This window comes from Armigeres subalbatus, chromosome 1 (assembly GCF_024139115.2).
Source record: "Armigeres subalbatus isolate Guangzhou_Male chromosome 1, GZ_Asu_2, whole genome shotgun sequence".
Taxonomy (NCBI): Eukaryota; Metazoa; Arthropoda; class Insecta; order Diptera; family Culicidae; genus Armigeres; species Armigeres subalbatus.
Window position 1 is genome coordinate 33,306,326 of NC_085139.1, and position 25,589 is coordinate 33,331,914.

At 39.9% G+C, this 25,589-nt stretch overlaps 1 protein-coding gene across 3 annotated transcripts in view; it reads left to right on the top strand.

Moving 5' to 3' along the window:
* The window catches only part of LOC134223652 (equilibrative nucleoside transporter 1), a 164,384-nt gene extending 140,428 nt beyond the window's left edge, over nucleotides 1-23,956 (top strand). For all 3 annotated transcript variants that reach the window (XM_062702849.1, XM_062702843.1, XM_062702853.1), the window contains exons 6-8: nucleotides 21,394-21,539; nucleotides 21,604-21,836; nucleotides 21,900-23,956. In XM_062702849.1, coding sequence (XP_062558833.1) covers nucleotides 21,394-21,539; nucleotides 21,604-21,836; nucleotides 21,900-22,544 — 1,024 coding nt within the window. In that variant the 3' untranslated portion in view covers nucleotides 22,545-23,956. The remainder of the gene's footprint in view (nucleotides 1-21,393; nucleotides 21,540-21,603; nucleotides 21,837-21,899) is intronic.
* Nucleotides 23,957-25,589: the final 1,633 nt, after the last annotated feature.

Here is a 25,589-nt window from a genome sequence, read left to right on the forward strand (position 1 = left end):
GAAGCATTCGACGGCAAATTTAGTCAAGATTTAGGAACATTTGCGGTCACGAATACTGGCCACCGGACACCGGAGATGTTCCGGATTTTCGGAGGCCATGTCAAAAACACATTTTTTCTGCCGCTCGTATTTTTGTGTGGTTTGAAGTTACATCGATAAACATTATTTTCCTAGAAACTAGATCTTATTGAAAATTGAATGCGGGCTGTTGCGCTAAGATCCGTTGAAAAACATCCGAGATATGGCCATTTCAGTAAACCTGGTTCCGGATACTATGGTCATCACGTATATATTATCCGGTACCATATCAATATTGGTATCAAACTTCAAGATTTTTCATGGAGATGCTACAGGAAGCATGTGCAGGACGATCAGTTGCCCTGACCACTCTGTAGTAGGTTCCAGGTGCCCCGGGGGAAGTGGCCAATTTGAAAAACGTTCAGAACCCTATCAATATGGGTATCAAACTTCAAGATTTTTCATGAAGATGCTTTAGGAAGCATATTCAGGATGGTCAGTTCCTCTGACCACTCTGTAGTAGGTTCCAGGTGCCCTGACCACTCTGTGGTAGGTTTCAGGTGCCCCGGGGGAAGTGGTCAATTTGAAAAACGTTCAGAACCCTATCAATATTGGTATCAAACTTCAAGATTTTTCGAGGTGATATTTTTAAATGCATTTTAGAACCAGCAGCTGTCATGACCACTCTGTAGTAGGTTCCAGGTGTCCTGGGGAAGTGGCCAATTTGCAAAATGTTCGAAACCATATCAAAATGAGCATCAAAGTTCAAGGTTTTTCACGATCAGTTTCCCTAGCCACTCTGTATGTAGTAGGTTCCAGGTGCCCCGGGGGAAGTGGTCAATTTGAAAAACGTTCAGAACCCTATCAATATGGGTACCAAACTTCAAGATTTTTCGAGGTGATACCTTTAAATGCATTTTAGAACCAGCAGCTGTCATGACCACTCTGTAGTAGGTTCCAGGTGTCCTGGGGATGTGGCCAATTTGCAAAATGTTCGAAACCATATCAAAATGAGCATCAAAGTTCAAGGTTTTTCATGGAGATGCTTTTGGACTCTCCTGTCGAATAGAGTTCGCCGCAGCACGAAGTTGACCATCTACAAAACGCTCATTAGACTGGTCTGCCTCTATGGCCACGACAGTTGGATGTTGCTGGCGGTCGACCAACGCGCCCTTGGAGTTTCCGAATGGAAGGTATTGCGGAAGCAAATGGAGTTGGTGGTGGAGGCCAATGAACAACGAGTTGTAACTGTTAGGAGAACTACCACATGGTACAATTTTGGCGGTTACGGTGGGCCGGGCATGTAGCGAGAATGTCAGACAACAACCCGATTGAGATGGTGCTCGATTATGATCCGACCGGTACAAGAATAAGAGGCGCGATGCGGTCACGGTGGATCGACCAAGTGGAACGCGACCTGCGGATCTTTCGCAAAAATGAAAAACAGACGTCATATTCAGGAAATCATCACAGAAAAATCTTGAAGTTTGATACCAATATTGATATGGTACCGGATAATATATACGTGATTGGAAGGATACACATAATTGACCATAGTATCCGGAACCAGGTTTACTGAAATGGCCTTATCTCGGATGTTTTTCAACGGATCTTAGCGCAACAGCCCGCATTCAATTTTCAATAAGATCTAGTTTCTAGGAAAATAATGTTCATCGATGTAACTTCAAACCACACAAAAATACGAGCGGCAGAAAAAATATGTATTTGACATGGCCTCCGAAAATCCGGAACATCTCCGGTGTCCGGTGGCCAGTATTCGTGACCGCACATGTTCCTAAATCTTGACTAAATTTGCCGTCGAATGCTTCCGGTTTTGTCCAATTTCATCATTTTTTTTTTCAAAAAATTATAAGGATTTGTATTTGGGCCAAATTTTGCCAATCTCAATCATTTTGCCTAACCCCTGTATGTCTCACTGGTATATTCATTGGGTATTAGTGTCAGGTTTGAAATGTGCTCGTTAACTTGTTAATTTGCTCCTTGAGCAGTCTAATTTTATTCTGTAAAGTTATGCAGTGTTTGCACGTTTGAAAAACACATTTCTTACATACCTGCATGCGTTATTCAAATCATGATCAATTCTTCTAATATCTGTTTGAATACTTTAGTGTTGATCGTGTCTCAATCGAACTGCCGCTTAGGCAAAAGTTCTGAATGACCTTCGGGTGCCCCAAAGCTCTCATAAGAGATTTTTGCAGATTAAATCTGCTTATTCAAAGGCTGAGATTTCGGCATTTTGCATGAAATTCCACTAAATTAATGATTTCGTGTGTGTTACTTCTACGTGAAGTTAAACGATTTACAATGATATGGAAATGCTAATATCATCTTCCAAACTTGGACGTACATTTTCATGATAGCATTAGAGGCGAAAGTATAGAATTGATAGTTCCGTTAGGATACGGCAGGAATGAAGAATGTTTTTATAGAAGTCGATTTGAAAGCGAGCGGAGGGCAATATTTGTGATGGCACATATCGCACGACCTTCCTTCTGCCAAGCTCCCGTATGAAGGGGGAGGGAAGAATATCAGTGTGGAAGCTGATATATCTCTGTCGTATCGGACTATTATTGAAGTTGCTACCCTAGAGAAATGTGTAGAAATAGAGTGTAGAGAAACTACGAAGCGAATCGCAAAGGGAGTTGAACTACAGCCAGGGACGAGTAAAGGTGTGCCCTCGCGGTGCGGTACGGTTTATAAATTACCCGTGGTGTACTTAGTTTATCTATACGAAATCCGAATACCCCGTTAGCACATTTGGCGACGACGGTAAAATGTAAGTAATCGGTTGAACTTTGTGAAATTGCAATGTAATTCTTGTTTGAAATGTTATATAATTCGGCACATCATTCAAAAAAAAAAATGGTGGTTCTGGAACGCGCTTGGGAAGATTTATGTGTTGGTGGAAAGAAGAGAAAGAGTGAAGTACAGGAAAAGAAAAGCTCTGAGAAAAATTACTAAAAACGAAACCGTAAATGATGCTGAATGAAAAAAAGGCGGTCGTATGTTGAATATGGTAAACTAGTGATACCATTAACAGATTGGCATATCGAAGTCAAGTACCGCAGACATACCGAAGTCAAGTATCGCCGGCTCAAACGAGGCAAGTGTATTCCAAGAAACCTTTTCAATGGTCGAATAACCGTTTTCCCCCGAGTCAGAGTAGTAATAACTTCACTCGATCTGAGCCTGTCTGTTTTGCCTGTGGAAAGAAGGGACACGTAAAAGGTGCAGATGTTTGCCCGGCTATCAAAGCGCAATGTTTGAAATGCCGAGGATATGGACATTTTGCACGTCAGTGTCTGAAGAGACCTAATAGTGACCAACGTGGTCCAGTCCCGGTCAAACGTGTCAGATCAGTTGTAGAGAAGGAAGAACAAGATAAAGGCGAAGATGGATACATTTTCTACGCCATGGGCAAGAACACATTCTTGTTTCAGATCGGCGGTGTGGAGGTACCAATGATCATCGATTCAGGAGCAGCAGCGAACATAATCAGTATGTCGACGTGGGAGGAAATGAAACGTTTGAAAGTTGGAGTATCGGAAATGACTACTGCGGTGAGTAAAGACTTTACCAGCTACGCTTCGAGCAGACCGATGGAAATCATGGGTAGTTTCGCAGCAACCATATACGGTGGGGCAAAGCATACTGAAGCAACGTTCTATGTAGCCAAGGAGGGTAAACAATGCTTATTGGGAGATCAAACCGCAAAATAGCTTGGCGTCTTGAAGGTTGGCTTCGACATTGGAAACATCGAGCAAGAACAGGAGTTCACGAAATTCAAAGGTGTAGTGGTTGAAATTCCAATTGATGAGAGCATTCAACCAGTACAGAAACCCTACAGGCGGGTACCATTTGCTTTGGAAGAAAAGGTAGAGGAAAAACTGAGGATGATGTTAGCGCGTGGGATCATTGAAAGAGTTCGCGGGCCATCGCGGTGGGTTTCACCAATGGTGCCGGTGCTTAAGGATTCAGGAGAAGTCAGATTATGTATCGACATGCGCCGTGCGAATCAGGCGATTGTTCGAGAAACACACCCTCTACCCACGGTAGAGCAACTATTTGGTTCCGTCAGTGGAGCAACGGTATTTTCTAAGCTGGATGTAAAGGACGCTTATCACCAGCTAGAAATTTCAGAGAAATCGCGAACCATTACAACGTTTATTACCAAGAACGGATTGTTCAGGTAAATCACTTTTATATAGCTCTTGTTTCACTTCATTTGAAGGAATAAATAAATGCACTGAGATTGAATTTGGAATAAAATAATAAAATGAAATCCGTTATGGTACACTATTTTTCTTCTCGTAAATTTTTCTCATTTAAATAGATTTAAAAGGCTGATGTTCGGGATTAGTTGCGCTCCGGAAATTTTCCAAAAAACCATGGAGTCGATTTTAGCAGGTTTGGACGGGATTGTGGTATACCTGGATGACGTAATGGTGTATGGAGCCAATAGAAAAGAGCATGATATGAGACTAAATTTATTGAAGGAGCGTCTGAAGGAGTATAACATCCTTTTGAATGGACAAAAATGTGTCTACGGTGTTGAACAGTTAGATTTTCTGGGGCATATTCTGGATAAAAATGGAATACGACCGACAGAACATCGGCTAACGGCGATCAAAAACTTCAGAGAACCAGGAAACTTATCTGAACTAAGGAGTTTCTTGGGGTTAATCACCTACATAGGTCGTTTCATACCAAACTTAGCGACTAAGACGGATACACTCAGACAACTCCTAAAACAGGGCACCTGTTTCCAGTGGAATGAAACCCACCGGCAAGCTTTCAACGATATCAAGGAAGCAGGTTGCCAAGTAGGGTACTTAGGATATTTTGCCAGGGAAGATAAGACGAAACTCATTGCCGACGCAAGTCCAGAGGGTTTAGGAGCAGTCCTATTACAACAGAATAAAGCAGGAGCCACCCGAATTATTGCGTTTGCTAGCAAAGCGCTAACGGATCTAGAAAAGAAATATTTTCAGACTGAGCGTGAGGCACTGGCATTAGTATGGGCAGTTGAGAAATTTCAACTGTATCTGTTGGGCACAAAATTTCAACTAATCACAGATTGCAAAGCCTTAAAATTTCTGTTTAGCCCCCGCTCCAAACCATGTCCAAGGATAGAACGTTGGGTAATGCGTCTTCAATCATATAATTACGAAATAATCCATGAACCAGGGGCAACTAATCTAGCCGATGCCTTGTCGCGATTATCACTCTCGGAAGCGAAAGCTTTTGATGATCGAGCGGACATGTATATTCATCAGTTAGTGGAGGCTGCTATTCCAGAGGCTGTTACGTTACAAAAGGTGGTCGAAGAAACCCAGAAGGATACGATACTCCAAGAGCTAATCAAAGTTTTGGAAACCGGATTATGGACAGATAACGTAAAGTTGTATAAGCCGTTCAAGTCAGAGTTGCATGTAGCAGAAGGGGTGATTATGAGAGGTGACCGACTGTTGATTCCCGAGCTATTACAAAAACAGGTCCTTGAATGTGCACACGATGGACATCCAGGGATGAGCACTATGAAGCGACGACTAAGGCAGAAGACATGGTGGCCTAAAATGGATGATCAATGCGAAAAGTATGTAAAACAGTGTAACCCATGCACCTTAGTATCATCACTTGGACCACCGGAGCCGATGCTTAGAACTAAGATGCCGGATAAAGCCTGGACAGACGTGGCAGTGGACTTTCTGGGACCGCTCCCAAGCGGTCACTGTTTGCTGGTCATTGTTGACTACTTCAGTAGGTTTGTAGAAGTGGTGGTGATGAAGAAGACGACTGCTGAGCTAACGATTGAAGCACTTTTTGAGACCTTCACTCGTTTCGGAATCCCGGAGATACTACGTTCCGACAATGGGCCCCAATTCGTTAGTGATAGTTTCAAATCATTTTGTAAGGAGTTCGACTGCGCCGTGTGATGGGTTGTCATCAGTAGTCAGAACAACCTTCACTGTTGATTGTTGAATCTTGAATGTTTCGATTTATTTCCAAATAAGTTTTATTCTTAATTAAGTCTACATAAGTCTACAGAAAATAACAGAGATAGAAGAGTGGGAAACAGAGTAAGAGATAGACGCCTGGACTGCGTTTGACTATTGGTGATTGATATATGCTTGTACTGTAAAAAATGAAATGCAACGTATGCGTTAAGGGTTGCGTTCCTATTAGCAGGATACGTTGCCGTCAAGGAGGTCTGTAATTTGACCTTCTTGCTGGCAACGACTTGCCGGACGATGCACTCAGCATGGTGTCATCGTTTTATAAAATAATGTCACTAAAATTGCATGGCAACCAGATGTTGGTTTAGTTGGTTCGTGAGAATTGAACCACTTGAAAATAGAGATGTTACTGAGATAATTCAGATGTGAAATGATGATGCGTTTATATTACGACACCTCCCCTTTTTAGATGAATGACGTAATATAATGGAGTCATTCTATTCGGTGTGCAGTCCAAACGCCCTTTCCTATTTTTATAGATATTATAATTGTTATTATCATTATACATTTAGTTATATTTGTTCATAGTTATTTTGCTTTCATTTTATGTACTTATTTTATTACCCTATTTTTATGTACTTTTTGTGTTTCGTTATGGATTTTATTTCTAATTATTACGTTTGGGTCGTCTATAGCAATAACTTCAAATGGCCCTAAATAAACTTTATCCAATTTTCTCCTATTTTCATTTTTCAACCAAACTGTTTCTCCTTTAGATATATGAATCGGGTTTATTTCTGTAATTTGCTTATGTACTCTGTCAACTTTTGATTTTTCAAGTAATTTTCTTGCTTTAGCTATGGTAGATTGAATTTTAAATTTAAGCTCTGTGTAGTAGGAATCGTAGTTGTATATTGGGTCTAGATTCAAGGATTTCTGAATTGATTGTGGAATATTCACGTGTCTTCCGAAGAGTAGTTCAAATGGTGAGTATTGAAGTGTAGAATGTGGAGTTGTATTGTAGCTAAAAACGTAATATGGTAACCAGGTGTCCCAATCATCTTTCTGTTCATTTATGAAGTGGCGTAGAAATTCATTTAAACAGCGGTGGTTTCTTTCTAAACTGCCAATAGTTTCGGGATGGTAAGCAGTTGAAAATTTTTGCTCTACATCTAAAAGTTACAAATATTTTGAAATATTTCATTCTTGTACTCGGTTCCCATGTCCGATTTGATTTCTATTGGGCAACCATGCACAAGAATGCAATTTTCAACGAAAGCTTTGCAAGTGTTTTGGCTTGCTTATCAATAATTGGTGCAACTATTATAAATTTGGTTAGTTCGCATTGAGCTGTCAATGCATAGCGATTTCCACTTGTGGATTTCGTAAATGGTCCAATCGTGTCAATGGACACGACGTCAAATGGTCTAACTGGGGTTGTAGTTTCAACAAACGCTTCTTTGGTGTTAAGCTTGTGTTTGTTTTGTATACATTTTGTGCATCTTTTAACGAAGTTGTTAATAGTGCCTTTCATATTGGTCCAATAGTATGACCTTCTTAGTTTTCTAAGTAATCTCGATGTACCAACGTGGCCTCCCAAAAGAGTATCGTGGTTTTCCGAAATAATTTTGTTGATTTTGTTTTCGCATGTAATAATTTGTGCTGGATTGTAAAATATTATGTCGACATATTCAAGTACTTCATTACAAATTGCTTTGAACAATTGTTTTTCTACCAGCGAAAATATTATGTTATCGTTTGCAATTGCTAATTGTTTGATGTTTAAGTTTGTGGCCATTTCAATAATCGTGCGAATATATTCTTTAAAATCAAACCGTTTCAATGCATAAGGAAAATGCGCTTGAGCAAGGACCTTTTTCACATTCTTGGTCATAATTTTTATGTATAAGTCATTATTTTGGGTTTCGAACATCAATTTTGGCATATTAAATGCATCAATGTTATTGGTTGAGTCAAATGCTTTGAGGTGATCAGTCTCGACAGCTGTTGACTTTTTGGTTTCTATTGCCGTTTGTGGCTTCGTCATAGACCTCGTTTGAACGGGTAAAGCGAGAATGTTTGAAAGCCTTTCTGAATCGATAACAATACGCGAAAGAGCGTCAGGCCCGACATTTTCTTTTCCTTTCACGTATTCTATATCAAATTGAAATTCTTCCAGATCAATTCTCATCCTTGTTAGTTTTGACGATGGGTCCTTCATGGAAAATAAATATACTAGTGGACGATGATCTGTTCTAACAGTAAATCGTCTACCATATAAGTAGGGTCTAAAGTAAGTAATAGCCCAGTGTATTGCTGTTAGTTCTTGTTCAATTGTGGACTTATTTTGCTCTCCTTTGGTAAGTGTCCTACTCGCATACGAAATCGGTAAATCAATATTTCCATATGGTTGCGATAGAACTGCTCCACACGCAACCTTTGATGCGTCTGTGCATAATATAAATTTTTTGTTGAAGTTAGCAAACTTTAGTATTTGTGGAGATATCAATTTATCTTTGAGTGTTGAAAATGCGTTTTTGCATTCATCACTCCAAATGAATTTGGCATTTTTCTTTAATAGAGCATTTAAGGGTGCTGCAATTTCTGAAAAATACGGGATGAATCTTCGGTAATAGTTGCAAAAGGCAACGAACCTTCTGACGTCGTCGACATTGTTAGGTGTAGGATAATTAATTATAGTTTCATGTTTGGATTTATCAGGTAAAATACCATGTCTAGATACGTGATGTCCTAAAAAGGTAACATCGGCGCAGAAAAAAATACACTTATCAAGATTCGGTGTTAAAATGTTGAAGTTTCAGACGTTTTCCAAATATTGCAGATGATGTTTTACGGAGCATCCGATGACGATAATGTCATCGATGTAAAGAAAAGTACACTCAGGTGGCAATCCACTGAGTGCAATGGTCATCATTCGTTGGAAACTGTTCGGAGAAATGTTTAATCCAAACGGTAGCCGGTTGAATTCATAGTGACCATTTGCTGTGGAGAAGGCGGTGTATTTCTTAGATTCTTCTTCAATCTCGATCTGGTGGAATCCAGACATCAGATCGAGAGTTGAAAAATATTTAGCTCTACCCAATTGATCTAATATGTCATCAATCATGGGTAAAGGAAATTTGGCGGCAATTACTTTCTTATTAAGTTGCCTGAAATCGATTACTAGGCGCCATTTTTTATCTTCAGTGCAACTTTTTTTAGGGACTAATAAAAGTGGTGAGTTATATGGTGAGACTGAAGGTCTAATAATTTCATTGTTCAGCATGTTTTCTACTTGGCTACAAATTTCATTTCTGTGAACTTCTGGGGTCCTGTAGTTCTTGATGTAAACTGGATTACGATCATTCAAATTAATGGATTGTTTATAAAAATTATTACAGGTTAAAATGTCACCTTTTAAAGCAAACACGTCATTATATTTTAAACAGAGATCCGTAAGTTTCTGTTTATAATCAGGTGGTATGTGCTCGGTTTTCAGTTCAGAAAGCAATTTTGTCGTTCGTTCATCGACGGTAACTGTATCAAAAGAATAACAATCGTAATTTTTCAAGGGTATCACTGTTTTAGAAAAATGTTTGCCAATCTTAACAAAATTTTCAGTTGTATTTATAAATTTTGCCAATTTGTTATTTTTATTTATCAAGGTATTGGCACAAAAAACTCCAGGACTTATTTCATTCGAAATTAATACCTGGTCTTCTGATAATTCGTCAAGATGAATTTGTTTCAACACCTCACATCGGGGTGGTAGAACGAATTCACCATTCAAATTGTCTTCAATTGGGATATGAATTTCTGTGGAATTGAAAACTCCTGATAAAAGCCATGTGTCATAATTTATTACACAGCGAAATTTTGTCAAAAAATCTCGCCCCAAAATACCATCTGTTGGGATCGGGAAGGAAGAGTCAACCAATTGAAAGGTATGGTCGACTGCCACATTGCTCAGGAGAGAAATTTTGTTGAAGTGGAACCCAGTGTTTCTACGGGTAGATTATTTATTCCCGTTATAGTGCATTTTCCGTAAGAATTAATAAGTGAGTTTCCAAGATCTATGTTATTTATTTTAAGAATTGAAAGTTCAGCTCCAGAGTCTACCAGTAGAGTACACTCAGAGCTTGAAAATTCATGTTTAATTTTAATGAAATTTGAACAATTAGTGTTGATACTGTAACACTCTTTGTTCATCTTCTGTGTACTTGTGGGTGATTCTGTTGCTGTTGTGGGGTTTGTGATTGGTTTGAAGCGATCCCCCCAACTACTATTTGCTGGGGGACCGGGCAGTTTTCCGTTTGAGCGTAAAATACATTATGCCCAGGTCTCAATCTGTGTTGGTCTGAGGAAGTTGACGAATAATAAGTACTCCTCCCTCTGTTTTGGTAATTTCCCCGGAAAGTACCACGATAGTTATTTCTTCTTCCGTTGCCTCGTCTGCTATGATTCTGGCTATAATTCCCATAATGACGATTGGAATCGTTATTTGAAACAAATCTATTTCGTGAAAAGTTGGATGGTTGGCTATTGTTCCCAAAGCTCGCTCGACCATGACCTCTCGAGTGAAAACTTAATATCCGAGGTGGTTCAGGCTGAGATTCGTGAATTTTCTGAATAGCCGTTTGTATGGAATCAAATTCGCTTGCCCTTAAAATAATTTTTAATTCTGTGTTGGGTACACCATTAATCAATGTCTCTACTCCGGCTTTTGTGGCCATTTTATTAGCTACGGTTGCCGGAATTTGATTGTTAATATACAATGTTGATAGTTTTTGCGAAAGTGTTTCAACCTCGTCGCAAAATTTTGTTGATCCCCTTTATTTTTGATTGCTTTCATTTTGGCCAATATTGACTCCGGTGTTTCTAGACTTTTACATGCCTGTTTAATGGCATTTGTTAATTCTACTAATGTTTGAGGATTGGGTGGTAAAGCAGATCGTGCTTTACCGCTCAGTCTGGTTTTCAAATTTAATGGCTGTGGCTATGTGTTCCTGTGGAGTTAAGTCCGAAAGTAAACTAACAGAGTCGATAAATGTATCAAGGCCAGTAAATGAGCCATCGTAATTTTGAACCAACGCAGTTGCTGTTCTTATATCAAATGAATTCAGTGCCGGGTTAACTTGGGGTAAGGGTGCTACGGGGGCTGCCGGGGGCTCCATGGTTACTGTATTACGTTTCGATTCAACTAGTAGATTTTCCCGCAATTTTTGTTTAATGATTTGTTGTATATCGTAAAATGATTCGCGAGACGCCTTTATTAAAAAGTTTAGTTTATTTTCAGAAATCAATGATTCTTTTTCAATTAATTCGGTCTCAATATCGTGGAAAAGAGCTACTGCGTATTGATGTTTTGCTTCTAACGTTTCAGTTTTGTATTTTTTGTTTATAGATTTTTTCAAATTATTCTGGAGTTTTAGCAATGTTTGAACTTCTCTCTCTATTGACTCTAGCATTTAAATGAATAAAATCCCACTAATAGTAGTTCGAAACAGACCATGTAAACTTATGTGTATTTTTTTTTCACTTACATATATACGGCAGTTATAATAAGCGGCGTCACGGCCTTGGGTGCGTTGTACCTCGTTTCCAGCTGGTTCAAAAAATCCCGCTTGCCGGTCCTCCGACAAGGGTCTCTCCTGCAGTTGATTTTTGATTTGTGTTTTTTTTTTCACTGTAATTGTTCACTTCAACACTGTACTGATTCACTAGTCTATTTTTCATATTTTTGCGATCCACTTTTGGTAACAGCTCACTATATGCTAGTTAAATCAGCGACTGTTTTCGCTGCTTTCAGCGCTTGTTTCCTATTATGCTCTTTATGGAGCTTGTAGAGTGTGATTAATAACTGAATACACACAATCACTAAAATAATATCAAGCTTCAGGTCGTGCTGATTGTGAAGCTCTTCATGTATGTCCAATTGATTTAAAATCTGGACCTGAGGGTCCCCAGAGACTTGCACTTTTTTCGACTGTGTTTTCCCCATTTTCCTGGGTCTTGTCTCTTATTACTTCACTGTTCGAGGATCCGAGAAGAATTTTCACTATCACTGTTAACTATTACTTCTCACTTGAAGGTCCGACTGTACGCGGTCAGCCATGTAACTGCGCCGTGTGATGGGTTGTCATCAGTAGTCAGAACAACCTTCACTGTTGATTGTTGAATCTTGAATGTTTCGATTTATTTCCAAATAAGTTTTATTCTTAATTAAGTCTACATAAGTCTACAGAAAATAACAGAGATAGAAGAGTGGGAAACAGAGTAAGAGATAGACGCCTGGACTGCGTTTGACTATTGGTGATTGATATATGCTTGTACTGTAAAATGAAATGCAACGTATGCGTTAAGGGTTGCGTTCCCATTAGCAGGATACGTTGCCGTCAAGGAGGTCTGTAATTTGACCTTCTTGCTGGCAACGACTTGCCGGACGATGCACTCAGCATGGTGTCATCGTTTTATAAAATAATGTCACTAAAATTGCATGGCAACCAGATGTTGGTTTAGTTGGTTCGTGAGAATTGAACCACTTGAAAATAGAGATGTTACTGAGATAATTCAGATGTGAAATGATGATGCGTTTATATTACGACACTAAGGCAGAAGACATGGTGGCCTAAAATGGATGATCAATGCGAAAAGTATGTAAAACAGTGTAACCCATGCACCTTAGTATCATCACTTGGACCACCGGAGCCGATGCTTAGAACTAAGATGCCGGATAAAGCCTGGACAGACGTGGCAGTGGACTTTCTGGGACCGCTCCCAAGCGGTCACTGTTTGCTGGTCATTGTTGACTACTTCAGTAGGTTTGTAGAAGTGGTGGTGATGAAGAAGACGACTGCTGAGCTAACGATTGAAGCACTTTTTGAGACCTTCACTCGTTTCGGAATCCCGGAGATACTACGTTCCGACAATGGGCCCCAATTCGTTAGTGATAGTTTCAAATCATTTTGTAAGGAGTTCGGTATCAAGCAACAGAAAACCACTCCATATTGGCCCCAGGCCAATGGTGAAGTGGAGAGAATGAACAGTACGATACTGAAACGGCTGCGTATAAGTCAGGAAACTAACCCGTCTGGTTGGAAATGGGATCTCAGGAGTTTCCTTCTAATGTACAACTCTACCCCACACAGTATTACTGGAATGCCCCGTCAGCCCTTATGTTTGGCAGAGTGTTGAGAGATAAGCTACCATCAGTTCAACAATCAAGCGGACAACTGTTGGAAAGTATCCGTGACAAAGATTGGGAAAAAAAGCTTCAACAAGCGGATCAAACAGATAAGCGCAGGAAGGCCACTCGTAACGTTTTGGATGTCGGCGATATAGTGGTTGCCAAACGTATGGCAAAGGACCATAAACTTTCGAGTAACTTCGGGCCTGAACAGTTTGAGGTGATGGGTCGTGATGGTACAGATGTGAAATTACGATCATTGGAGACGGACAAAATATACCATCGGAATGTTTCGCACCTCAAACAAATCAATAAGACAGAATCATCAGTGGAATCACCAATGAACGAAACCGGTCAGTATCAGACGAATCGACCACAAAGGACATCAAGACTACCAGCATACCTCCATGACTATGTCGGAATAGTTGAGTCAGATGTTAAGTAAAGGGGGGGTGTCGTATCGGACTATTATTGAAGTTGCTACCCTAGAGAAATGTGTAGAAATAGAGTGTAGAGAAACTACGAAGCGAATCGCAAAGGGAGTTGAACTACAGCCAGGGACGAGTAAAGGTGTGCCCTCGCGGTGCGGTACGGTTTATAAATTACCCGTGGTGTACTTAGTTTATCTATACGAAATCCGAATACCCCGTTAGCACAATCTCCACTGGCAAAAGGAAGGTGGTTTGACTTGCTCATATGCCATCGCGTGCGGAAGGATTTGCTATCGACGAGTACTGTCCCCAAATTTCTAATATGACATCAGCATTTAGTCGAATAGGATTTTTATTGCACAGTTCTGTTTTATCTTTTCTCAGGAAGGTCGTGCGATATGTGCCATCACAAATATTGCCCTCCGCTCGCTTTCAAATCGACTTCTATAAAAACATTCTTCATGCCTGCCGTATCCTAACGGAACTATCAATTCTATACTTTCGCCTCTAATGCTATCATGAAAATGTACGTCCAAGTTTGGAAGATGATATTAGCATTTCCATATCATTGTAAATCGTTTAACTTCACGTAGAAGTAACACACACGAAATCATTAATTTAGTGTACTACCCTTGGTGGGGGCATCCATCAATTAAGCTGTTATTGGTCGACGGTACAGCAGCAGTGCCTTTCTCTGCTTTGTTCTCTCCGAGGCAGCCAAGTTGGTTGCGACGAGACGGACGCAATGAGAAAACAGAACTGTGCAATAAAATCCTATTCGACTAAATGCTGATGTCATATTAGAAATTTGGGGACAGTACTCGTCGATAGCAAATCCTTCCGCACGCGATGGCATATGAGCAAGTCAAACCACCTTCCTTTTGCCAGTGGAAATATATCAGCTTCCACACTGATATTCTTCCCTCCCCCTTCATACGGGAGCTTGGCAGAAGGAAGGTCGTGCGATATGTGCCATCACAAATATTGCCCTCCGCTCGCTTTCAAATCGACTTCTATAAAAAAATTCTTCATGCCTGCCGTATCCTAACGGAACTATCAATTCTATACTTTCGCCTCTAATGCTATCATGAAAATGTACGTCCAAGTTTGGAAGATGATATTAGCATTTCCATATCAATGAAATTCCAGCTTCTGAGGGGGAGGGTTCCTTTTTTAACATTTTCCATCATCCCTCTCCTATTTCCATGTCCTTTCCTACCATCCTTCCCTTCTTTCCTATCCGTCAGGTAATTGATGAGAAAGGCAATGAAGGGGCAAGGAACAAATCTTCCAATTGGAGGAGAACGCTATTATTTGGAACGGCAGGCTCGAAGTGGTCAGTGCAAGCCCAAAGTAAATTCGGTGATTTCTTCCGAGGAGTAAAGGAAATCACGAATATTTACAATAAACATTCCGCACGTTTCGTTTAGTTGCGGCTTCTATTTATATTCGTGTTTGCTTTATACACACTACAGCTCCACTTCTTCATCCACTTTGGAGCAATCCTGTGTTGCGTGTGTTTCTGCGCACTTTCCACAACGAGCTTCAATATGGCAGAATGCTATGCGATAAAACGCGAAGTAGTTGGTAAACTGCTTCACACTGCGCTTCTTTTGGCGGCATCGCTCTCACTCGACAATGGTCTCGAAGAGGGATCTCACGAGTCATGTTACGCAGGACCGCCTTCGGGTCCGCCATTGCGCGTCTTACCGCACGGCTAAGGAGGCCCCCCACGAGTTTCTATCGGTGGTGACGAAATCGAGGTGGTTGAAGAATTCGTGTACTTGGGCTCACTGGCGACCGCCGATAACGATACCAGCAGATAATTCGGAGACGCATAGTGGCTGGAAATCGTACGTACTTTGGACTCCGCAAGACGCTCCGATCGAATAGAGTTCGCCGCCGTACCAAACTGACTATCTACAAAACGCTTATAAGACCGGTAGTTCTCTACGGACACGAGACCTGGACGATGCTCGTGGAGGACCAACGCGCACTGGGAGTTCTCGAAAGGAAAGTGTTGCATACCATCTATGGTGGGGTGCAGATGGCGGACGGTACGTGGAGGAGGTGAATGAACCACGAGTTGCATCAGCTGTTGGGAGAACCATCCATCGTTCACACCGCGGAAATCGGAAGACTGCGGTGGGCCGGGCACGTAGCCAGAATGTCAGACAGTAATCCGGTGAAAATGGTTCTCGACAACGATCCGACGGGAACAAGAAGGCGAGGTGCACAGCGGGCAAGGTGGATCGATCAGGTGGAGGACGACTTGCGGACCCTCCGCAGACTGCGTGGTTGGCGAAGTGCAGCCATGGACCGAGTTGAATGGAGAAGTCTTTTATGTGCAGCACAGGCCACTCCGGCCTTAGTCTGATGATAAATAAATAAATAAGGAGGGCCCCCAATGTTTTTTTTTTCGAGAGTTGACCAGTTGTAGTCTTAATAGACTGGTATCTCGGCTGGGCTCTCCATGTGATACACAATACTAGCAGACGACTCAAGCTATGTTGCTCACTAGGTCACTGCGGTCTGGGTTCGTATTGTGATCATACCGATACATTTTCCTTCCCGCAGTCTGTCAGTTTAAAAACAAATAATAATAATAATGAAAACTCATCACGCGCATGAATGTTTTCCGAGTAATTAACATGTAAAGTTGATTTAATGTTTTCTTGGAGCCGACATTCAATACCGAATAGTAGTCTATGTTGACAACGGGTGGTACTGATGCCATCTCCAAGTAAAGGCCGTTCTACAGCGATTAACGCAACGGCGCATCTTGACAGTAATTCTGTATTCTCTGTCAAAACGCGTCACCGCGCCCACCACCGCAGCCGAGCCATAATGCAACGTACACACCAGTCAAGCAGTTTGACGAACATTGACTCCGCCCCCAAGAAAACGCTTCGGTTGCTGCTTTGTTTGAACGTGTGTGAAGTTGTTCGAACAACCATTTGACAGTTGGCGGCTCGGTTGGAAAAAATTAAAACTGTTTGATTTTGGTTTGAGTTGTCGGAGGTGGAGTCAAGGTTCGCCGAACATGTTTGAGCATTTGTAGTGAAGTTGCACAAACCCCCATATATTTTTTGATGGTTGGTGCTGAAGTTGGCGCTTTGGTCGTTCGTGTGTGATATTGTTGGTCGAATAAATTGATTGTTCGTGCCGCTGTTGGTAAAACTTGATGGATGTTTGAATAAACGAGAGGTGGAGTCAATGTTGGTCAAACTGCTTGACCGTGTGTACGTTCCATAACACTTTGATGTAATGTGATGGGATCATACTAGTGGACTTTGTTTCAACATGGAATAATTTAAATGGTGTCGTAAATATACAATAAATTAATTTAAGTACTATTGCAATAAATCGACATATTAATCTGAGAGCTTCCATTATTTTGGCGGTTGATCAAGATTATGGCGTCATATCCTTTACAGTACTGTCTGATATCATAAATTTCAGTAGTCAAATGGTCATGTTCTATTCCGCTCTTCAAAATTCAAGTCTTTAAAGTCTGGTCCAAGATTCAGTTATCAATGGTATGGTAATGCTTCATTGCCTCTATTTCCTAGCTAAATGAATGAATTTTACGATTATGAAGCATTGATTTATATGAATAACATCATTAAAAATATGTACTACTCGTTGGATAGTCATTTCTATTATTGTGAGTTGTATAATTAATGTAAAACACTACTTGTCTTCTACATTTTAGATCTGTTATTTGTCGTATTCCAGCCGAAAACGGCTAAATGGAATCCGCTTTTGAATAGCGGTGCGACACTTTGTCTCTAAATTCGACAACAAAGGGTCTGTTCAAATATTACGTAACGCGAAAAACGTTGTTTTTGAGAACCCCCCACCCCCTCGTAACAATCTGTAACCATTTTTAAAACTACCCCCACCCCTATGCGTAACGCGTAACAAATAGTTTTTTGAAAAAAATAACTTGATTTTGCTAGGATTTGAAACACGTTACAATACATAATTATGCATTGTATATATTATGCTATTTTGAAGATAATAAGAGTAAAATGAGCAGTGATTTCAATTGTTCGGGGCTGTCAGTTTTATTATGAATCTGAATCATGCACTTTCCCAGCAGTGGCTCAAGATTCATTTTTTATAACAGTCGAGATTCAAAAGCTTAAAACTGTTATACCGCTCAGTTCTATTTTCTGCAGATTTGAACCACGAAATCACGAGATTCAAATATTTTTCAATTGTTTTGGTGCATGAATGCGCCATTTTATGTACGGGTCAATCCACTTTGCATTTACCGCGCCTTCCTCAGCAGCAACATAATCATTTTATTTAATGGAAAAACAATCAAACATGAATAGAACATTGCTGGGGAAGCCTGTGAGTTTGTTCTATTTTGGCTCATATTCAAACTAGAATAGTATTCGAAAATTTGCAACCAAACTGAATCACTGCTGATTTCACTCTAAACATTTTTTAACACTTTTAAATATTTTTTTTCTATGCAATAAATTTGTTACGCGTAACAATATTTCGAAGGACACCCACCCCCCAAATTTTGCGTAACAAATCTTAACAAAAATCAAACAACCCCCCACCCCCTATTGCGTTACGTAATATTTGAACAGACCCAAACTGACGGTGCAGTCCTTGCCGTCGCTACTCAATCTCATGACCACACCACTGACACCACTACCATCACGTCCAGCGTCGGCATCGATGCGCTAGCATAGACCAGTGCATGATGACGTAGGTTGACAGTTCACAGAGCTTTTTCTCCGGGACTTAGCCTCCGGCGCAGCGTCCGATAAAATTGTTTCGTCATATTATTCGCATGTAGATGTCCTTTGCGATTGATTTCATGCTGAATGCAAAGAATAATACATAAATATTCGGATCACAGCAAATTCAAACTAAAAATATGAATTTTAATTTTTCCTTCATAGGTTTTTCTTCTAACACCTTGTAAACAAGCTCTGTGAACTGTCAAAATAAGTGAGGTTAAGTTAGAGTTTGCATTGGTCTATTGCAGTTCCCTGCCGCGCAACCTCTCGCAGCCTCTCATAAGCTAACGATTCATTTTCTCTCGCATAAACGAAGGAGAGCTCGGATTATTGGTTATTTTGAACGGTAAATTGGGGCTCATGGAACATAGCTTCATTAAATTGGAATGACTGCTTCCTAATATTTTATATGCTATCCGCAATCACAGAATCACATTATATGATTGAATCTAAAAATAGTGATTATAAATTAAAATCGTTCGCCATCAACTATGAATACTACATTATTGTCATTGTGTTGTTGTCGGTTGTCTGTCTATTATGTTTCAACATAAAGGTCTTTTATAACTTTGTCATATTAGTGTTTTAGTCATTGTTAGATACAGTATGTATAAAACTACAAAAGAATTGTTGAGTATTGCCTTACAAATCCTATGTCCTTCTTCTATCTATCAATATCTGATTTCTCCTTTTATCAATCTCCTTTTCTCTTTTATAATCTCAACCTCCACTTTTTTCTTCTGTCTCTCTTCTATCTCAGATTTTCAATTTAATATTTTTCTATCCAATAGTACAGTAAACTTCAACCTTGGCTGCTCTAAACCATTTCTGAAACAAAAATTAAAAAAAAAATTCTGTTTAATTACTGAATCTAAAATGTTCAATATTATTATTTCATTTTGTGATCAATCTATTTTTTTTAATCCTACGTTTTTTCTTGGCTGATTTCTGGTTTGTTATGACATTACTATTTTGAATTTTTCAACCTGATGTAAATCCTGATAAGTCTAAATAGTTCTCCACTCCCAATTGAAAACATTATGAAAATTTAATGTCTCTAAAATACAAAGTAGACTTCTCAATTTCAATCTATATTACAACCTATCCTATCCTACCTATGGCCACGCGTTGGCTTCGCTACTTCCAGTTGACGAGAAATTGATTAATTTCCCGACCCCTTGGAGAGTGCTAATGAGCCCTAGCGGATCCTCATAGGCGTAACTAGAGTCTCGGTCTAGGGGTGGCCATGGCACCAGCTGGTGGGATGGAATTTTCAAAGGCGATTTAAAGCACTGTGCGCATGGATTGCAATGAAATTGTTTGACTAAGTTTATCGCTCATTCGTCCTAGAACTAACATAAAAAAATCGCGAATAATACAATTGATTTCCAATGATGCTGTGATTGCTTCAAAACGCTGTGTCTGTGTCAACTTGTTTTCTACATGTTACTAAATGTGGATAAGTGTGTAATCTAAGATTCAAGAATCTTCTTCGAATTATCTATAAATGAAATTCGATATGAGTATATTTCTGAAAGTTTTCAAGCATTTCCATGATTACTTAATGCATAAAGATCTCGATTTTTTTTGAAACTCTTTAGATGTGGAATAAATTCCACGAAATTTTGTCATAATCAATATAAGTATTCATGCAATTCCAAAATGTATGCTATGTGCTGAAATAGTTAAGTACCGATGAACACAAATTTGGAATCCTAAAGTGTTTTTTATGAGTCATAAATTCCATGAGTCATAAAATTATGAGTCATAAATCAAATTCCAGAATAACATAGGGTTTTTGTAATTACTGACGTTAGGAAGAGGCTTTATTATGGTTTTCTGAATAGGTGAGAGATTTCTCTGCAAAAATCAAAGAGACTTGAGAAGCAACCAAATCGATCTGAATTGTGCTGCAAAAGAAATGTTTTCTGATACGAACTGGTTTCTAAATCATTTTTTTTTATCCTAAAAAACAAATTCTAACTAAAGCAGGCACAAAAGAGTTTTCCGATGAAATCGCCAAAAAATTAAATGGAACAAGATCTTTTGAGGATTATAAAAATATTTCTTTAATGCAATCTCTGTTGTGAGTGCGAAGGTTGCCTAAGTTTTGTCCTAATACTTTCAATGGAATGCGTTGTTGATTTTTCTGTCATTGTAACAAAGATTCTTAAGTTTTATAATTTTATATCTTTCTGTGCCAGAATTATATAGCGAGAGCAAAAAGCTCCATAGGAATTTGATCAACTGTTTTGCGGCATACCTTGCGATTAAATCGAAGATTTTCGAAAGAATGGTCGTTCGAAATTTCATTGACCGGATTTGTGTACATGTGCTCATTTTGATGTAGTTGCTTCAGTCTTTTTTGAAGCGGATGGTAGTTTAATAGAACAGAAATATTTATATCTTAATACAATTATGTTTTTGTTTCTGCGACCAGGATACTAGTCAAACAAATGCAGAACAAATTTATTATTTTAAGCTAGCAACTGAATTAGAAGCGGCATTGATTTTAGCTTAAAAATCGAGAAAATGTTCCCGGGGGTCCAACTTGAATATTTCGATGCTTTGCTGAACAAATGGTCATAGATGTGATAACGCAACAAAAAATATGTTTATAGAATTCATAATCAAAATTAAGAAATATGTAGGAAATATGTAAATGAAATAAAAACTGACTAAGTTGGAATGACTTTTCAAAATTTTCTGGGGGGGGGGCACAAGTAGGTCTGGAGGGGGCCAGCCCCCCCCCCCCTTATTTACGCCAATGCGGATCCTCCATGTAAAGAGCTATACCTGATAAGTATGCCGGGACATACGATCAGGGGCTCAGTCTGCAAAGCAGCCGATCCACTGTGAATCGTTAGAGGCGCACTGAAGAGCTCCAAATGTGATATGATACACAGATGAATATTATCTTCAGTACCGTCAACTCCCGTGACCTTGGCTAGGGAATAAGGAGGGCCCCCAATGCATTGTTATACTTATAATTCTAATTCAATTCCATCTTCCAGTGGTAACCTGACCAAGCGCATAGTGTACAGCATCCTTATCGAGGTGATCGTATTCGTCGTGACGGTGGTATTGGCCATGATCGATTCCTCTGAGTGGCCGGGAGCCTTCTTCTGGATCACGATGATCACCGTAGTAATCCTCAACAGTAAGATCGATACGATTTACGACCTTCTAATTAAATTGAATAACCTTTTTACGCACTATTTTAGTGGCTGGTGGAATATACCAGAACACGGTGTATGGCATGGTCGCAAAGCTACCATTCAAATACACAGGGGCGGTAGTGCTAGGATCCAACATCAGCGGTACCTTCGCGTCGATCATTGCCATCCTGAGTTCACAGTTTGCATCCTCTGTTCGGACGGCAGCCATCTACTACTTCATCACGGCGATGTTCGTCTTGCTGTTATGCTTCGATACTTACTTCGCTTTGCCTTTGAACGTGAGTATAGTCCTTATTTGTAGGTTTCCAGTTCAAATAACTCAAATATCCATCTATTTTCAGAAATTCTATCGATATCACGAGATGCTGAAGGAGAAGGAAGCCGAAACGCAAAAACGGGCCGGTATCAACGTTGATGGACGGCCACCGTATTGGAAAATCTTCAAGCAGGCGTTCCCTCAGCTTTTTAACGTGTTTTTCGTGTTCTTCGTCACGCTGTCGGTGTTTCCGGCGGTCCATTCGGACATCAAGCGATCCGCTGGCGATTTCATCGTTGGAGACGACCTTTACGTGAGCGTTACGTGCTTCCTGACGTTCAACGTGTTCGCCATGTTGGGCAGTTTAACTACCTCCTGGGTGACCTGGCCCAAGCCGAAGCATCTGGTCTGGCCGGTGATCCTGCGGGCGGCATTTTTGCCGCTGTTCCTGTTCTGCAACTATCGACCGCTGGGAATCGAGCGGGTGCTTCCCATCTACATCGACAACGATTACGTTTACTGGGGCATTGCGGTCGTGATGGCATACAGTTCCGGCTATTTGAGTTCGCTGGGAATGATGTACACGCCGCAGACGGTGGAGTCTCAGCACGCGGTGACGGCGGGAATGTTTGCCGCCGCCATGCTTATCACCGGTATCTTCAGCGGTATTCTGTTCTCGATGGTGTTTCCTATGGTCGTGCAGTACAACTTCCTCGAGTGGTTGCACTAGGGTTGGCGCCGGAGTATAGAGATGCTGGCTCTCGATAGCTAGATCGTTCTTGGGGACGATCCATTAAGTACGTCACGCTGAAATTGGTCTCCCCATTCGCGCTTTGTAAAGCTTAATGTATTCAATCTTAATTTTTTGTGTGGATCGCGACGTACTTTTAGGACGGTCCCTTGTCTTTATTTACTTTTCGTTTTTTTCTTTAAACTGGACTCCGGGCGCCAACCGTTTTTAGAGTTCTACTCGAGTACTTTAGTTTGGCGTTTGGTGGAACTTTCAATCACACATAAGCTCAATTTCATCATTTTAAATTATTTGTTTTAAGTTTCAGTAGGTTAAATTTGATTAGGGTTTTCATCTAATATTAGAATATATAAAAGAATATTTGCCTTGTCTTCTTCTTCTTCTTTCTGCTTCGGATCTGACATTTGTAGATCCTAATGTTGAGGGCTAGCTGCTATGGCTATATGCCTATTTGCCTTGTCTCGCAGATCACATCTCTTTTAATCAAAGTTTTGATAGGATGCATCGGTAGGCTGATTGTTACAAACGATACACCATGACGAATTGAATTGACGTCTGTGTGTGCGTGCATGTATGAATGACTGAGTGTGTGTATTGATAGGGATTTCAGTCCCATTTCTCACTACAAAATGTTTCAACAATTTTGTTAAAATACCAAAAAAAGGCTTGGCGGTCACCAATGAAATCCAAAAAATGTTTTTTTTGCGACTAACATAGATTGTTAGATATTGATGTTTATTGGAAAAATCAACTCCAATGAGATAATTTAACGAAAGATAAAGCCTGACCCACTGTTAAAAAATAGCACCATGTGCATGTCCGCACATCACCCCATGGGATACAATAACGTTTGCATTTTTTTTTAAATACGAAGTACGTCGGGTCAGATTGCCTCGGATGGGAAGGCTGAGTTGCCTCCTCAGGTGTTGAGATTCTGGTTGAGGATTTTTTCTTATAGGCTCCTTGCAAGCTTATTGCTTATGGCAATCAGCTTTTATTTTATTTCATTTCAGCTGACAAAGGTACCTTTCAAAAGTTGCCTAATGCATAATAGTACTAAAAAGTTGATTGTATGAAAAGCGACAATAAATTTCAATGAATATAATTGAATTTGAATGATGGGAGCTATTTGCATATGGCCTTGAACAATTTTTAAATCCTTTTTGATTTTGTTATGCACGAAGAAAGCAAGAGGGATTAATCTTTTTTTTTCTTTTGTGCAGGTTCTAAAAATAGGATTAAAAACAGGAACACATAGACTATTAGTGTTAATTGTTTAATTTACTTTCAATGAAACAGTGTGAAAACTCGTTTAGAGTTAGATAAGAATTATTTAAGATTTCATTACATTAATTTAAGTTGTGTTAGAAAGTATATTTTTATGAAACAAACTATTTCTTTTTTGATTGGCATTGTAAAGAAACACCTTTTTATTTTACTTCTCCCTCAATCGTTCTATGCAGTAAATATTCGTTTTGTTACGTCTCAAACTCGAGTTTGCATTGAAAAAAAAAAAGTTGTCATCCAACGTCTACAAGGTGTGATGGGTGTGGTACCTATATCAAATGTTCTGAGAAGGTGTTGGTCACGTTTATTGGATTATAATAGTCTTTGTAAAAAAAATCATATTCACTTGAATATAAATTTGACTCTTTCGAAGTAGGTAAATAATTTTGCGGTGATATGCCAAATCGTGGTGTATGTTGTGCCTTGCAACAAAATGACAACTTTCAAGATCTATTTCCAAGGCTCTCCTCTCATAGATGTGGGAAATTTATCCGCCGTACGAATAGCCAAATAGCACGTGCTATTAGCGGGCTTGGTAGTGATATGGCTACTGCTTCTGCCTCATACGCAGGAGGTTGTGGGCTCAATCCCAGGTCCGTTCCATTCTCTTACTTTGCATCTTTCTCTATATTCCTCATGTTCTAGCAATCGCTAGAACTGGAAGGAAATGGACTTCCATACCGTTTCCATCTCAATTCCTATGCCTTCAACTTGAATATTCTAACAGTAATCTGCTAGAATTTGGAAATGAACTATAAAGCGCGTTTCCAAACATCCAGTTAGAAATTCCATCAGTTGCTTTCTCCTATCTATCACATTGGCAGCTCGTTAACCAAAACGGACCTCTGCCTCTCGAACCTAACCCAAAAATTCCAACAAATTCCGCATGAACTCGTGGCAAGTGCAGAGGTATATTCGGCTTGCAGTGGGCGAGTGATTATTTCCTTCCCCTTCCCTACTTTGACTTGCATTCTGACGTGGCAGGCGCCAATATGACCTAACAAATGAGATCCACCAGTACTTGTACATTGAAGATGTGAGCTAGTCCCAAGCAAACATCTGTTGGTTCCCTGTGCAAGAACAGCTGATCTGGTCATAATGGAGTAGCAACTACGAGCAGTCAATCAAGCTCAAGCTCAAGCTCGTACGATTAGCCAAATAGCACGTGCTATTAAAACATTGATCGCCTTTATCCACCTCGTGACGGTCGAATTTTCAAAAATATCAAAGTAGCTTTTTTTCTGAAGGTAGGGTACCGGGAGCTCATCACGAAAAATAATCAATAATTCAGCGATAAAACATCGTTTTGTAGAAAGATATTTATCACTGCTTCTTTAAAAAAGTGTATCAAGTTTATTTCAGTTACATTACGCTAGATTCATGCACTTATCAACTCATAAATATTAATTTCCGAATCTCTTGAAAGAGAGCTTTCACGTCTCTTTATAAGATTCCTTTGAGCCTCTTGAAGAGAGGCTTTTAAGCCTCTCAAATGGCGGCTTTCTAGGTAAATTAAAACCGGCTTCTTAGTATCTCGAAAGGATGCTTCTGTGCTTCTTGAAAATACGCTTCCAAGCCTCTTGATAGGAGAATTCCTAGCTTATTGAAAGGAGGCTTCTGAACGTCATTTGAAAAGAGGTTTCCGAGCTTCTTGAAAGGCGGTTTACAAGCCACTTAAAAGAAGACTTTCGGGTATCTTGAAAGTAGGCTTCCAAGCATACTGAAACGTGTTTAAAC